This window comes from Oncorhynchus tshawytscha, linkage group LG25, assembly GCF_018296145.1.
Source record: "Oncorhynchus tshawytscha isolate Ot180627B linkage group LG25, Otsh_v2.0, whole genome shotgun sequence".
Classification (NCBI taxonomy): domain Eukaryota; kingdom Metazoa; phylum Chordata; class Actinopteri; order Salmoniformes; family Salmonidae; genus Oncorhynchus; species Oncorhynchus tshawytscha.
In genome coordinates, this window is record NC_056453.1 from 35378655 (window position 1) to 35391791 (window position 13137).

The 13137-nt window shown below is 40.0% G+C and overlaps 1 protein-coding gene across 1 annotated transcript in view; it reads left to right on the forward strand.

Annotated features, from left to right (window-relative positions):
• Positions 1–337: 337 nt before the first annotated feature.
• LOC112224651 (ribosomal protein S6 kinase alpha-2) overlaps positions 338–13137 on the forward strand; it is a 35128-nt gene continuing 22328 nt past the window's right edge. The window contains exons 1-6 of the mRNA XM_024388336.2: positions 338–844; positions 7114–7230; positions 7531–7612; positions 8869–8949; positions 9734–9813; positions 12683–12789. Of these exons, the coding sequence (XP_024244104.1) occupies positions 746–844; positions 7114–7230; positions 7531–7612; positions 8869–8949; positions 9734–9813; positions 12683–12789 (566 nt within the window). The 5' untranslated portion in view covers positions 338–745. The remainder of the gene's footprint in view (positions 845–7113; positions 7231–7530; positions 7613–8868; positions 8950–9733; positions 9814–12682; positions 12790–13137) is intronic.

Here is a 13137-nt window from a genome sequence, read left to right on the forward strand (position 1 = left end):
AAGATCCAGCTTTATGCAATGGGTTATCCATTTCAATTGACTGAGTTACCAACTAAATGTAACCCATGGGGCATACAGGTTATATTACAGGCATCCTAAACGTGGTTTGCCTTTTCTTAACCTAATCATCTTCTTATAACCATTTTACAAACACTACCACACATTCCCCTGTGGTCCATGCATCCCTAACATGCCTGATGATGACAGATGAGACCTCAGCATTTCACTGGGCATCATACCGACATTGCATGCTGCTCTCTGTAGTGTCCACCAACATGAACATGTGGATTAGCTGCTCTCTCTTGATCGAGAAGGGGAGTTTTCTACTAGACTACCAACGGTGAACGTGCTGTTTGATTGGGCGCAAAAAGAAGAATCCGAATGTTGGGGAGGAGGAAGGGAGCCATCGCTCACATTGCATCACTCACTGCACGTGCTGATTCAGCGGGACGCAAGAGATAGCGGCGGATGCTGAGGACACTCGCCAGAATCACTGCTGCTTGGATGCCACTGTCAAATCAAAGCATTGCGCGGTAGTAAGGAAGGACAGACACTGCGGCGGTGTCAACGGTGACCAAATCGCAAAGGTTTTCCTGGTGGTGGCTGTTTATCTGCGGTATAGGAAGTATGGATTAGAAGTGACTGGGAGGACGCTAAATCCCCTGTGTTGTTTACTGATCTATAGTTGTTGAGAAAATATAAAATGCCAGTGCTGATCTGAAATGCAGATCTGAAGCAGGGCGCAATGGACACGAATATGCGGAAATTTACAGTTAGGAGATGGTTTTCCGTCTACCTTCGGAAGAAGTCACGGTCCAAAAGCTCGAACCTCTGCAGATTGGAGGTTAGTATATTGTTGTGTATTGCTATTTTGTGTCGCGTGTGTGCGCCATAACGTAGAATCATTGTTTGCTAATGGTGTGATTTAGCCACTGCTGTCACTCAATGATATTGTGGAAGGCTGTAGGCTGTTTTGTGGAACCTTACAGGTGTTGTTTTGCTGTTATACACCTGACATGATATTAGGCTACACTTGCCAGTGCAATTTCAGTATTTTGACAAGCTTTTAACCTACCATGGCGCAACATTTTCATGCTAAAATAATAATGTTGAATTCTGTATAGCCTGGTATTGCTGTGCCACAACAAGTCTGAACCCGACAGATAGGCCTACAGGTGTTCCCGCCTTTCTTGCACAAACACCTGCACTTGTCTTGTCTTACTAGCAATGACTTTGCTGATAGCTGCTTTATTAAGGAACGTTTTACTTACTATGAATGTGATATGTTGTTGCCTGTTACCTAGCTACCTTAAAATGAATTCAATCACGATACCTGAGTATGTTTCCTGTAGGCTATTCTACTATTACAAGCCAAATTATATGTTATGGACTAAGTTGCTTTGCTTGTTGAATAAATTCCCTGCCGCGCTCTGTTGATTTATAGCTACTTTTTTACATTTTATTTAAAAAATGTTAAGCCTAATATAGGCCTAATGCATTCTGGGTTTGGTGTAGCTAGGCCTATTTGCTTATTAGGGACATTTTTTTATTACTTTTATGTGGGCTACTTTTATTGATTCTTGAAGAATATAACTTATTTTGCCTCATGAGCTTAGTTCAACTGTTAAACCCCATCAGAATCCAAAATATGAACTTGTAATCAAAACTATAATTTTGATCTCATGGATGGTCAGTCCTTGCATGTATAGCCCCATCTATGAATTTGGGAGAGGTTAAATTTCTCCAACTCCATCCATACCTTGTTTACCCACATTGTTATTGTTTTAACAGCAGATTGACCCTTTAAAATAATTAATTATTTATTAGATTTGGAGGAAAATATTGAATCAGGAAACCAAGAGAGCAGTAGACTGATTTCCAATGATCTTCACTTTATTCTGTAGGCCTAGTTTTTTACAATATACAAAGGGGAATTGGAATCCATAGACACACCTATCCAATCCAACCACGACCCTGGAGATTGTAATCTTCATCTTTTGATTCACCATATTGGAAAGCTACCTGGACACGGTGCTGTTCAGCGGCCATGGGGCTGAATTTGCCATCAGTCTTTTGTCCATTTGCGTTGATTGCGGTACTGTCCATGGTGCTGAATGTTGGCCGATGATTAAAGGCACAACAAGGGATTCCCACATAGTTAGATGACTTCTAAAGTGGTGGAAACACATACACTATATCCTATTAAATTACAATCAGTGGAACTCTGTACCATGCTATACAATACCATACAAAATACTTGAATGGTAATTTACATGTAAATTCATTTTTGCGAAGTTGACATGCAAATACACAAAACAAGTTCTCTATCCCAATTTAACCTCATTCCTATCCTCTTTTTCTACGTATTGTAGAAACAGTTTCTAACCGCAGTGAACAAACACTTTGTCATTCAATTTTGTCCTTTCTTGCTGAGCTTTCAAGTAACTTGCTGTTAAAATGACCAGTGTTGACATACCTGCCTCAATGAATTCAAAGTTAAGACCTCATAAGAGGGTCAAAGAGTCTCAGTGTGGTTACGCAGACCCGTGAGCAACTGTGGCCCCTCATGATGAGTTTAGTATTTGTGGCCCCCACCTCCATCAAAGTTGCCCATCCCTGGTGTAAACATTGCTTGGGGGTTGTAGATATGTCACTGCTTGTGACTGTTTGTGTTACAGAATGCTTCTATGTCTGTGTGCAGTTATCAGTAGCAATGAGATTCACTTTGACGGCTCTTTGTAATCCTTTCTGACTGTGTCATAACAAGATGTGCAGACCGACCAGCCTCTCTGAGATAATATGTTCCCACTGGCCAGAGACGTCATTTCAATGTCTACTTTTGATTTACATTTGGTTGAGTTGTCAACTAATGTGAATTCAACGTGAACCCAAAACATTTCATCATGTCATTGGATTTAGGTTAAACATTGTGTAAAAAAAAAAGAAAGACAAAATTCCCTTAAGTTGATGACTTTTTGCAAATCCAATCGCTTTTCCATCACATATAATTGTTTTGTTGAAATGTTGTGGAAACAACGTTGATTCAACCATCATGTACAAAACCTCAATCCACATTACACACTAGACATGATATTTCAAACTAGGTTCCACCAAACATTTAATCAGTCTGGAAATCATCTGCAATACACTGAGGCATACTAAGCATGATTAACTTACTGTACATACAAATAAATATATGGAGACAATAGCTGATGGATTTAGATATGACAGTGCTCGTGACATCATGGGGTATGGTTGCCTCATGAGTAATCCTGGCTGTATCAGGAATCGCACAAGAAATGGATGCTATTTAGCAAATCGCTAAGTGATTTTCATTATATTGTCATTGTCATTAATATATACTTAATTCATAAATATTTGGCTGAAGACACCCTTTTTGCTAGATGTCATTAAGAAAACATATTGTTTAGGCCTGAGACTAGGGTCTTTACAGATGTGTGGCATTGACCAACTCAATCAGTTAAAGATGGCTCCAATCAATATTGAGGCCAAAGAGGTATTGCAGTTAGCATATCTATTTTAAAGGCCCAGTGCAGTCAAATACGTGACTGTCCTGTGTTTTATATATATTTCCAGACTGAGGATGGAATAATACTGTGAACTTGGGTAAATTATGATAATGTCCTTTTAGAGCTGTTTGAAAAGACTGCCTGAAATTTCAGCCTGTTTTTTTGGGGGAAGGAGTTTTGGCCTGCCTGGTGACATCACCAGGTGGTAAATTAGTTAATAGACCAATAAGAAAGCGTTCCAAACCTCTTTTTGCCAATAATAGTTTTCAGTTATCCCTCCCGACTCAGACCACTCCCAGACAGTCCTAGCAAAATTATTACTTGAGAAATTGCTCTTTGCTAAGAAGCTACAGTATTTTTTTTACCATTTTAATTGAAAACAACCACAGTAAGGTACTTCATTCTTACCCAGAAATGATTTGATATTGAGATTAGAGGTCGACTGATTATGATTTTTCAACGCCGATACCGATTTATTGGAGGACCAAAAAAAGCAGATGTCGATTAATCAGACGATTTAAAAAAAAAAATGTTTTTACATTTTAGTTGTAATAATGACAACAATTACAACAATAGTGAATAAATAATGAAACATGTTCAATTTGGTTTAAATAATGCAAAAGCAAAGTGTTGGAGAAGAAAGTAAAAGTGCAATATGTGCTATGTAATAAAGCTAACGTTTAAGTTCCTTGCTCAGAACATGAGAACATATGAAGGCTGGTGGTTCATTTTAACATGAAACTTCAATATTCCAAGGTAAGAGGTTTTAGGTTGTAGTTAATATAATATTTATAGGACTATTTCTCTCTATACCATTTGTATTTCATATACCTTTGACTATTGGATGTTCTTATAGGCACTTTAGTATTGCCAGTGTAACAGTAGAGCTTCCGTCCCTCTCCTCGCCCCTACCTGGGCTCGAACCAGGAACACATCGACAACAGCCACTCTCGAAGCTTCGTTACCCATCGCTCCACAAAAGCTGCGGCCCTTGCTGAGCAAGGGGAACAACTACTCCAAGTCTCAGAGCGAGTGACGTAACCGATTGAAATGCTATTAGCTCGCACCCGCTAACTAGCTAGCCATTTCACATCGGTTACACCAGCCTAATCTCGGGAGTTGATAGGCTTGAAGTCATAAATAGCGCAATGCTTGAAGCACAGGGAAGAGCTGCTGGCAAAACACACAAAAGTGCTGTTTGAATGAATGCTTACAAGCCTGCTGCTGCCTACCACTGCTCAGTCAGACTGCTCTATCAAATATCAAATCATAGACTTAATTATAACATAACACACAGAAATATGAGCCTTTGGTCATTAATATGGTCGAATCAGGAAACTATCATTTCGAAAACAAAACATTTATTATTTCAGTGAAATACGGAACCAAATCGGTGTCCAAAAATACCAATTTCCGATTGTTATGAAAACTTGAAATCGGCCCTAATTAACAGGCCATTCCGAATAATCGGTCGACCTCTAATTGAGATAAAAACGTCTACATTTGACCTTTAAGTACCCAGGCACATGAAATGAAGGATGATTCTGGAGGTCAGTGTTTTCTTAAGGAGGAAGAATCTGGCACTAAGTCAGGTCGAGACTCATAGGACTGTTTGACTGTTTTATTCCATTATACTGAGATTATTGGAGAGATGAACTATAATGGGAGAGATGAACTTCTGCGGTAACATTTAACTTTATTCCTACTTTGACACAGTGTAGGGCAGGCTACTTCTAAGTAGGAGGATCAGACTTTACAAACAGCATGAATGGGATGGAATGCATGGTGATTGTCTGCCATAGTAAACTGTTATAGCTGCTATCAGAGTTGACATTAGAACTACCAAGATACTATTGAGCGGAAGCATTTACCAGATGTTTTTATCCATGTGGACCATGTAGGAATCATACCCACAATTATTGTATTGCAAGCACCATGATCCAACTAACTGAGCCATTTTGCCAAGTTTACCTTTTCAGTCAAAGAGATTATTTAGAAATACACACCATCATAAGCTGTTGACCCAGATAACAAACCGTGGTATTCAGGATACACTACGCAACATGTCACGCTGTTGTCCATGTTTATTGGCAAAGAGTAGTAATTGGACAAGGGTTGTTTATACTTTTGATTCAATAAGATTATCATCACTAGAGTTTATTTTCAAAAAGACTGATTTAACAACCGACTGATTGGATACTGTAAAAACCTACTAGTACTACCTGGTAGACTCCCCTCACAGGTAGATGTTTCATTCTATCCCGTTCCAGGATTTTAGAATAGTGTGAAATGCTGCTATGTGGAACTAGGCCAAATCCTTACTGGCTTTCTTTCTGATTGGTAGGACTATTGTTGCTTTTTCTTCCTCGTAACGTTTGTTTGATCTTTAGGATAATAATAGCCATTCTCTGTAGTCTAAAATTGTATAGTTTGCTACCAATTATTCTAAATCAATCACAGGTGTTCTAACTAGTATGATAGATAGTGTACTGGTTAATGTGAGATATCACTGCTTGCACAAGGCATCATGACTAATTGCAACCTGCGTTCTTTTTTCCCAGTTTGAACAGCAGAGTGTTGAGGTGTTGGAGGTTTGGATAGGATGAAAAGCCCACTGTCCCTATGGAACTGACACGTTGAATAGCTAAAGATGGACTGGGAGCATTTGTAATCCCATTGTTTCATTTATTAGATTTTATTTTCTAGAGCCCCCACAGAGGTCATCCTTAACCCATTGATTCTTGAAAATCCACATGATACATGATTTTCTTCCTATTCAATGCTCCGTTCAACATGGTATAGAGGAGGAGAAACTATAGATTAACATACATCAGAAGAGACAAATCTGCATGTGTGGATTTGAAAAGCATCCTTTTAATTCCATCCCAACAACGTATTGTATACAAAGGGTTATGTGACTGTTTGTTGTATTTATTTTGCTGTGAGTGAGAAGTCAGTTTTACCAGGCTCTCAGCTGTGTCAGCGTGACAGATTCTGCATCAATCAGCGACGGTCAGGGGAGGACTCTCACATCCTGTGGTCGGCACATTTCAGAGGCACGCCATGAAGACAGCATTAATAGCCCGAGCGCTCGCTCTACTGCCAGCCACACAGCCCCACTCACGCAAAATGTGCTCACACTAATCTCCCCTGACACGAGGGCAACAGGATGGACTACTAGCTGGTTCTTATTATACCTCAGTGGTTCTGTGGACAAGGTCACCCTCTGATTGGTAGCCTACAACACCTGTTTCAAACCCTCCTATTGTTACCAGTTATGTTATGTGTGGACATTGAGGATACTAAGGGCAGAGAGTGTGGTAGCACTGTTCTATCCTCATAGTCATGCCTAGTTTATTCTGGTTATTCTGGTCTACTCGTGATGCTGGCTGTGCCATCTCAATTCGTCGTTAAAGTTGACTAGTCACTGTTGGCTCTGATTAAATGGGACTTCCCGAGGTTGGACATCTTGTCTAAATCCCTCTCTCTGGTTCTCCCGGTGTCTCTGGAACAACATGGGTGTTCTCTCTATTCCTGTCATCACTTGCTTGGTTTGATATGTGTGCCATTTGTTTCCCTGCAGGATGATGGCATCCTGAAAGAGATTGACATCAGCCAGCACACCAAAGAGGGATTTGAAAAGGCAGACCCCTCCCAGTTTGAGCTGCTGAAAGTGCTAGGCCAAGGCTCCTATGGAAAGGTAAGCATATACCTTGATTAAGGTGTTTGGATCTAAAGTATGTTATACCTACTCTGTGTTGTATGTGTACTGTACATTTGTGACCCTTTCCCCTAGTGTTCAATCTGGCATTACTGTTACTTTTGCAATCAGACTTTCAGATATTTTTGAGTGTGTGTATTAGTATTGTATTTGAGAGATATTCTACTGCCCTGTTGAAGCTAGTAACATAAGCATTTCACTGCACCTGCTATAACACCTGCAAATCTGTGTATACGACCAATAAACTTTGATTTGATTTGATATTAATGTCATCCACAGGTGTTCCTGGTGAGAAAAATCAGAGGCACTGACAGAGGACAGCTTTATGCCATGAAAGTGTTAAGGAAAGCAACACTAAAAGGTACTTATTATGATACTTTCGAAGAGTTGTATGTTTTTCATCAGCCCAAGCTAGCTAAGAACGATTATTACATTAAACATACATCATCGGGGTATGATTGATTATTGCAGTAAACAGACATGATCAGGGTATGATTGACTATTACAGTAAAATGATCAGGGTATGATTGGGGCAGGAAGATTCTAGCGGTTAAGAGCGTTGGGCTAGTAATAAAGGTTGCTGGTTCGAATCCCTGAGCCAACTAGGTGAAAAATCTGTCGATGTGCCATTGAGCAAGGCACTTAACCTCAATTGCTCCTGTAAGTCGCTTTGGATAAGAGCATGACCAAAATGATTGATTATTACAGTAAACAGACATGATCAAAGTCCCTATCCAGACAAACTGTTTTTTCTACATAAGTAAGAAAATATATATTATGTTTCCTATACTCAACAAATCTCAGTCAAAAACATTACTTTTTTTAATCAGCTCTAAAAAAATGAAATGTAGCCTTTTGTCCCTGTCTCAGGAAAGTGAGATGATGTCCTCCTTGCTTACATAATACAGGCACAGCTGCAGGAGTGTCCTCACTGCAAGGCAGAGAGCCATTGCAAGAGGAAACTGGCATAATATTCTGCATTGCAGTACAGGTGATTGAAGGGAGGCTCCCAGTGTTACGATTTTAACACAAAATAATTCATAAGGAAGTAGCTGACTTCCATTTCACAGGTGACCTAGGAAGAAGGCTTAAGTAATGCAGATAGATTAGCAGAAAGCAGCTGTCTATATTATACTACAATGTTCCCCCTTCAGGACCAGATCAGTGGCTGACTAGTGAGGGAAATTTTTATTTTACCTTTATTGTACTAGGCAAGTTCAGTTAAGAACAAATTCTTATTTTCAATGACAGCCTAGGAATAGTGGGTTAATTGCCTGTTCAGGGGCAGAACTTGTCAGCTCGGGGATTCAAACTTGCAACCTTTCGGTTACTAGTCCAACACTCTAACCACTAGGCTACCCTGCCGCCCCAGGGTAGCCTAGTGCCTTACCCTGGTAAACAGAGAGAAATGCCTTACTCATGCATGGTTGGGAGGTCTCATAGTTTCAACAGCTTTGACAGTATAGAAATTCGAACCTGAGGTATTTTATACAGTATCATCGGATACCGGCCCAACTGTAAGGGTTTCAATAAGTATAGCTTTCGTCAACATCTATTCAGTTCTACAAGTATCTTAACTCATTACCACTACTTTGATATGCTTTGTCTGTTTTTCAGTCCGGGATCGGGTGCGGTCCAAAATGGAGAGAGATATTCTGGCTGAAGTCAATCACCCGTTCATAGTCAAACTCCATTACGGTGAGCTCATCGACGCAACCATGTTCTGACTGGCACACATACATAGAACAGAACTGACAGGTCTAAACTGAAAACCCTGTTTTTAAAATGGGCAAATAATTATGGAACCAGATTGTCTTTATTTAGGTGATGTTAGAATGGGTCTGCCGTCAGACATCAGGCAGAAACATATTTTGATATTAAATGTAGTTGGATCTTGCATTGAATAACTCTCCAAGCGTTTTATAAAGCTTGGCACGTCTCTCTAAACATTTCAGTGACATCTGGAGCCCTTCAGACAGCGAAAGCCGTCACTCATCTCAAAGCACCTCACCTCCTTGTTTATCAGAATGCTCTGAGTAATTCCACAGCAGCCCCTGGTAAACAGAGAGTATTGCTCTGAGTATTCCCACAGCAGCCCCTGGTAAACAGAGAGTATTGCTATGAGTAATTCCACAGCAGCCCCTGGTAAACAGAGAGTATTGCTCTGAGTATTGCCACAGCAGCCTCTGGTAAACAGAGAGTATTGCTCTGAGTATTGCCACAGCAGCCCCTGGCAAACAGATGCACTCAACAAGCCAAATAAAAGCAATACTAGAGGTGGAGACCTTATCTGTTTTTCTATTTACATGTTTATCTCAAAATTAGACCAGGAAAGAAAGATTTCCCTTGCCACGCATGCCTTGAAGCAGTACAACCTCTCACAAAAGTCTGATTCACATTTAGAGTGTTTTCCTTTTATTCCATGTCATGTAGCGAAGGATAATATGTGTTGAGTGACCATTGTGATGTTGTTTTGGCCCAGCCTTTCAGACGGAAGGGAAGTTGTATCTGATTCTAGACTTCCTCCGAGGGGGAGACCTCTTCACACGGCTTTCCAAAGAGGTCAGTCAGTCATGTTAGTCACTGTGAGGGCTTACTGCTCCCTAATTCACTGTTTTATTAATACATTCAATCACCACATGATGTATTGTGTCCAATCAAAAACACCCTTTGACCAATGAGGAAAAAAACGAATGTCTATCATAATCCGTTCCAACGTTATTAGAGTTGTTACCCTTGTAGGATGGCCAATATTAGGATGACTAAATGAGTGGAGGCCACATTATAGTCACAGCTTGGCTGGATGCTGTGTGAGAATTAAGGCTAACTGACAGGCTCACAGTTGAACTCGTCATCTTTCTTCTCAAATTCGGAGGGCATAAAACAATATAGAGGTAGGATATATATCGATTTTGAGACATGACATTGTATTTTCATATTTTAGTATACAGTTTTCATTTTAATGCAAAACTCCTGTTCTTTTTAGAAGAGTTCTGACAAAAACAAGAGTATCTCTGTGAAATGTCAACTGAACACTGAGCATACCGCAATCATTTTATTTTCATAGCCTTTTACATTTAATTAAGCTTGTGTCATGGTAATTTAGACTTTTTGCTTCCCGCGGAAACAACTTTGCAGACGGCCACCACAGCAAATCCTAAAAGGTTGCTTCAAGAAAGCAGCAGCGCTCTGATTATAATATAATTGATTATAATTACTGCATCATTAATCAAATTTCATGCAATCAGTTCACACAATCAATCTCCAATTGACTTGGGCACATTTAGAATGCTAAGTCTCTTGGTGCACATGTCGCTGTGATTGAATAGGTATAGTATATTTCGAGTTGTAGCTTCATCAAATAATTTTCCCCAGTGATCAATAGCCTGGTCAATGTGTGTGTTTAATAATGAATGGGCTGGTGATTTGTTTAGCTTTATTTAACTAGGCAATTCAGTTAAGAACAAATTCTTATTTACAATGACAGCCAACCAGGGAACAGTAGGTTACCTACCTTGTTTAGGGGCAGAACAACACACTTTTACATTGTCAGCTCGGTGATTCAATCCAGCAACCTTTCGGTAACTGGCCCAAAGCTCTAACCACTAGGCTACCTGCCGCCTCTATGATTGGGTCCAAACACACTCTGAATGATATGGGTTTTGCCTTAATTGGCTTTGCTTTAATCTTGCTATTCAGCATCTCTGAATGTCCATGTACTGTTTACAGGGTGAGCTGAAAGAAGAACTTCAGTAATAAACAGTGTAGTGTTTTCAAGTGAACAACCCAGGTTTATTATTATTATTTTTGACCAGTCCTTTAATCTTGACATTTCTCATGCTCTTTCACTCAACTTAATTGCCTGTTTGCACCAGTGGGCCACACCTCATCGTAGAAACAACCTCTGTCCCTATCAGTCAGATTACAATACCTCCTCTGTTCTGTTGATTCATTACTCCTGAATCCATCCACTAACCCAGGGATAGTCAAACCATGGCCCGCGAGCCAATTCAAACTGGCCCGCGGCGAGTGTGAGTATTTTTTTTATATATATATAAAAAAATATATATATATTTGGGGGTGTTCAAAACACTCCAGGCCACACGTTAAGTTCTACAACTAGATAGAACGTGTGTAGAAATGATAATGGACCGATATATTTTCAAATAACTACCCTTTTTCTGGCCTACAAATTGATTTGGACAAACAAATCGGTCCTAAAAACAATGTGCAGCCCTCCGTTGAATTTCGAAATCCCAATGTGGCCCACAAGTAGAAATGATTGCCCACCCCTACACTAGCCCATATAATATTACCACTATTATGAATACATTATAGATAACAATGCCTGTGATGGACTGGAGGAAAAACAAGCATTTTCTTTATTTTGCTTCCTTGCTTATCTTACTATCGATTCAGTGACTCATATTTCCAAACCTCTCCTAGTGTACCCCCAGCCATTCTACTTATTTGTTCATTTCCAACTGGCACACCTGATCCACCTGGTCAACTGATCATCAAGCCCCTGATTGGTTGAATCGGGTGTGCTAGTAGGCCTACTGGAACAGATCATATGTAATGAACTGTTGGGGTACTTGAGGGGAGTTTTACCAAATGATTAAGGGGATGGAGATTATTATTGCAGAACAAAAACAACCTGCCGCCCGGATAATAGACCATCAACTTCGTAAACGCATTCACCCATGCTTCCTAAAACGACTGCCTCTGCTGTGTCATCGTGACTACTACCAATTCTGTAAATGATAACAACTGGAATAAAGTTGAACTTAATCTGTAAACAATTTGTCTCTTTGGATTTAAATGTGCTCTACTGGGCAGAGAGACATGTGGGAATTGAGATGTGAATGAATTACTGCTGGTCTTGGAATCAGTCATCTGGAGCAGCTAGCAGATGCACGGGTGCTGGCGGGATCTTGTTACTTTAACGGCAATTCAATTTTCTCCTTGGCACCGCAGGGTTTATTCCCCAAACAAATTCTATTTGGGAGCTAAATCAATCTTACTGTGGCTAAAATTAGCTCTGTAGTAAACAAGGAGAGAAGTCAACAATCCCATGCTCTGACTGAGGAAACTTTGGCAAAGGTTCTATGACATCCTAAATGCAAATATTTTGGGTGAGGTTCCAAGCAGCTGGCTTTGTGATCAAGTTAATGAGTTTCAATATGAGTTCAATCTGTGGCTAGTGCTCTTGTTTTGCTCAGGCTACCTGACATTGGAATAATGGAAAATACTCTGGTAAATTTGATCTGTTTAAAACACATCAATCTAAAACACTTCAATGTAGGCTACTCTTAGGTTTTAAAAAGATGATATTTCATGTTCACAATCATATATCACGTGTGTACTGTTTGCATATTGTCAATGACTCATGGACTGTCACTGGTAGTCTTTCTCCTTTGTCCATTTGCAGGTGATGTTTACTGAAGAGGATGTGAAGTTCTATCTGGCTGAGCTGGCCTTGGCCTTAGATCACCTTCACAGTCTGGGCATCATCTACAGAGACCTCAAACCAGAGAAGTAAAACACTTGTACACCCACTGACTGTACAGTGCCATAGACTACTTCTCTGTTCAAAGACCACCTTTGTGGTCCTGTCTGGCGCAGTTGGTAGAGTGTGGTGCTTGCAAGGGTTGTGGATTCGATTCCTGCTGTGTTGAGCCATACCTAAAGTGTATGCACACATGACTGTAAGTTGCTTTGGATAAAAGTATCTGCTAAATGGCATATATTGTACTGTTTTTATGCATGTGAATGCATGTATGCATGTTTCTTCATCTCAGAGATTTATTAATATTCTGATTGGGAATGACCAAGCACATAACTGCATTGGATTACTGGAGCGCCGTCTGATTTGATATCATATAA